Source organism: Sinocyclocheilus anshuiensis, unplaced genomic scaffold (genome assembly GCF_001515605.1).
Source record: "Sinocyclocheilus anshuiensis isolate Anshui unplaced genomic scaffold, SAMN03320099.WGS_v1.1 scaffold1099, whole genome shotgun sequence".
NCBI lineage: Eukaryota > Metazoa > Chordata > Actinopteri > Cypriniformes > Cyprinidae > Sinocyclocheilus > Sinocyclocheilus anshuiensis.
The window spans coordinates 1,314,374-1,317,456 of record NW_015546105.1 but is presented as its reverse complement, the minus strand read 5'-3'; the positions used below and the strand labels follow the sequence as shown (position 1 = coordinate 1,317,456).

The window sequence follows — 3,083 nt, the reverse complement described above, 5'->3', positions numbered from 1 at the left end:
GTGAGAGAGAGAGAGAGAGAGAGAGAGAGAGAGAGAGAGAGATTCGTTTTGTGTTCATGTTCTGTAAATTATTCTATAGATATGTATATGTAATAATATGTAATGTAAATATGTAATATTTATGACGGAGTATTTATTTAAAAATGTATACAACCACGAACTGTTCGTCAGTGGGACAGGCTCGGCATGCAGTTGGGGAGATAAATATCTGACAAATTATATATATATATAATATTTGAACAAAAGAGTCAACTTATTTATAAATCTATTTGCTTTTGGAGATGAGTTCAGGTAAAGGATTTGCATGGAAAATTAAGAAATTGATCAATGAATTCACACTCCATCACAGTAGGTGGCGGTATGCACCTATGAAGTTGGTTCGCAACCCGCCATAAAACCAAAAGAAGAAGAAGAAGAAGAAAAGATGAGTTCAGGCACAAACACAGACAGCTATAAGGGTCCTTCAGCGCTTCTGCATTGTTAAGACGAAACTCGCGGAGCTGTTGGAGTTCAGAAAATAACACCTAAAACACTGAAATCCAACTGCATCATACAAATATATCTTTCAAAACATTGAAGGTAAAGGTAAGACGCTACCATCATAAGAATTGTCAATGTTCTGCATCCATGAAAGCGACGACCAGCTCGAGCTAGCTGCTAAGACTCACAGTCCGCTAACTTAGAGAATCTAATAGCACGCGATTAAAGTATGATTCTCTAACAACACTTTTGTGTTTATATGTTTACGTCTGTGTGCTATGTGATGGCCGATCGCTCAGTCCTTTTGTGTGTTCATACGTGCAGCTAATAGAGCTCCAGGGATGTGCTGCTGCCCAGCAGTCTGACCATCCGGCCAAGAAGACAAATTTGAGTCTGCTAGACTTAAAATCTTTTTAATGTTACGCCGATTTACACTTAATATGCTGCAAATATGTCGTTCTCTTTCTGCTCTATTGTGCTTGAATGTCAATTAGTTTATGTCAGAATTGATGTATTGAGAAAATTGAGGTTCATCCCAGACAGATGTGGTTTTTGAGTCTTCAGTTGAGATAACTGATAGACCTTTGTTTGCTCTCAGGACCGTAAAAGCAGGTTTAGGTTTGAGTTTTACAAGAGGTAAATCTGGTTCTTTTTGACCTGTGTAGTTAGTATCATGAACATCTTTGGATTAAATATGATTGATTTTCATGCATATGCATTATGTAGGTAATTCTATGACAAATCTTAATTTCTTTGTCATCTGAGCAAAATGATAACACAATTTTTTTGGCTTTATCTATACAGATGCCATCAGTGACCACTGGCGACAATGCTGTTCACTCCTCCAGTCCGGATTTGGCCTTTGCGCCTTCTGAAGCCCTCAAGCAAGTACTTGGTGTAATTGACAAGAAGGTTCGCAACATGGAAAAGAAAAAGGTAACTCATTGTTAACGTGAAATCAGGCTTGACCCTATTTATATACACCAGTCCTGGGATTATTGTGCACAGTTTATCAGTGTTTCATCAAAAGCTTCACTAAAAATCTTGCCAGTATTTGATCCAGTAATATAATACAGATTATCATAAAATATTTAGGCAATTACAGCAAATAATGATTGATTTAATGGACATTGAGCATCCATTGTGTCTATTGAGATTCCTTTATAAAAGTGTTTATTGTAGGTCAGTTGATCACCACAATCAACTGCAATAACTGGCTCCATTTGTAGTATGAAATGGCCCATTTAGATAAGATAATTTAATTCCCATCTCATCCATTTTTTCTCAACATTGATTATCCTATTTCACTTGGAAATCTACCATCAATTGTTTTTCTTAATACTTTTTAGCTGATGTTATAGCGTCATACAGTACATGTCAGTAATGCTTTTAAAATTAGAACGTGAATTAAAATTTTTTGTTTTGTACTTTAAGACTGTATTCTTAAAGCATTGAGTTTCTGTAATTTTAGTCTAATAAAGTTTAATGAATGCTTATAAAAAATAGTACATGACTGGTGTTTATTCGTTTACTATGAGCCTCAACCTGTAATACAGTGTGAAAACGGACTGCTCAGTAGTATAAATGGCATAAATTGTGTCAGCTTGACAAAGATACTTGCATCTGATCAGTTATGTGTAATTTACATTTTAATCTGCATTCCACTCATCACCATTAATATGAGCAAACTCTCTGTTAAGAGCAAGCTGGATGATTACCAGACAAGGAAGAACAAAGGAGAATGTCTCAACCAGGATCAGCTGGTATGTGCACTATATTCTGTTCAATTCTAGCCCTCTGTGCGCACACATATCAGCAGCTGTTCCTTTTTGTAATAAATACATATGCTTTCTTGTTTCATATGTGCAGGAGGCTTTATCTAAAGCTCCAGAGGTGGCTCACAACTTGGACTTTGCCCATGAGTTGCAGAAGAGCTTCCTGGCTTTAAATGTGGAGGTATGTGTGTTTGTTATCGAAGTTTACCTGACATGACCCTGTTTTGTACTTGGCGCCCAGCCTCAGTTTCATCTCAGCATCTACATTCACTTTTACTAGGGATGCAACGATGCCATTTTTTCCGATCCGATCCAGAAAATTCTGAGTATCAGCCAATTCCGATCCAATACCAGTGCAGTTTTTTTTTTATTTTTTTAATCAGTGTAGAATTTCTATACTCCTGTGTTGACCTGATCGTCACTTTTTTGTGTGTTAAACACAATCTACTAAATATAGACCACTTCATTTTAATGAAAAATAACAAATGAAAAAAATATATAATAATCTATGACAAAAATACTATTATAAACTAGGTTAGTGGATAATTTAGAAGCAAATTTATTCTAGAAAAATCATGAGTGCACAATTTTATCAAATCTAAACATTTAGTGAAATAACATTATTTAGTGGGGAACAAATAAAAGTGAATAAGTGTAGGACTAAATCTGGTAAAATGTTACACATTGCTCTCTGTATTGTTGTAAAATACATTAATGAAAACAAGTAAATGTATTTATATATAAATATAAACTATAAAATTAAAAGACATTTCTTTTAAATGTATAGCACAGTAATGAAGGTAGCAACATATGATAGATAGAGGAGTC

The 3,083-nt window shown here is 34.9% G+C and overlaps 1 protein-coding gene across 3 annotated transcripts in view; it reads left to right on the top strand.

Moving 5' to 3' along the window:
* Nucleotides 1-462: 462 nt before the first annotated feature.
* The window catches only part of caprin1a (cell cycle associated protein 1a), a 16,577-nt gene continuing 13,956 nt past the window's right edge, over nucleotides 463-3,083 (top strand). For all 3 annotated transcript variants that reach the window (XM_016502355.1, XM_016502354.1, XM_016502353.1), the window contains exons 1-4: nucleotides 463-585; nucleotides 1,285-1,416; nucleotides 2,181-2,243; nucleotides 2,350-2,436. In XM_016502355.1, coding sequence (XP_016357841.1) covers nucleotides 1,285-1,416; nucleotides 2,181-2,243; nucleotides 2,350-2,436 — 282 coding nt within the window. In that variant the 5' untranslated portion in view covers nucleotides 463-585. The remainder of the gene's footprint in view (nucleotides 586-1,284; nucleotides 1,417-2,180; nucleotides 2,244-2,349; nucleotides 2,437-3,083) is intronic.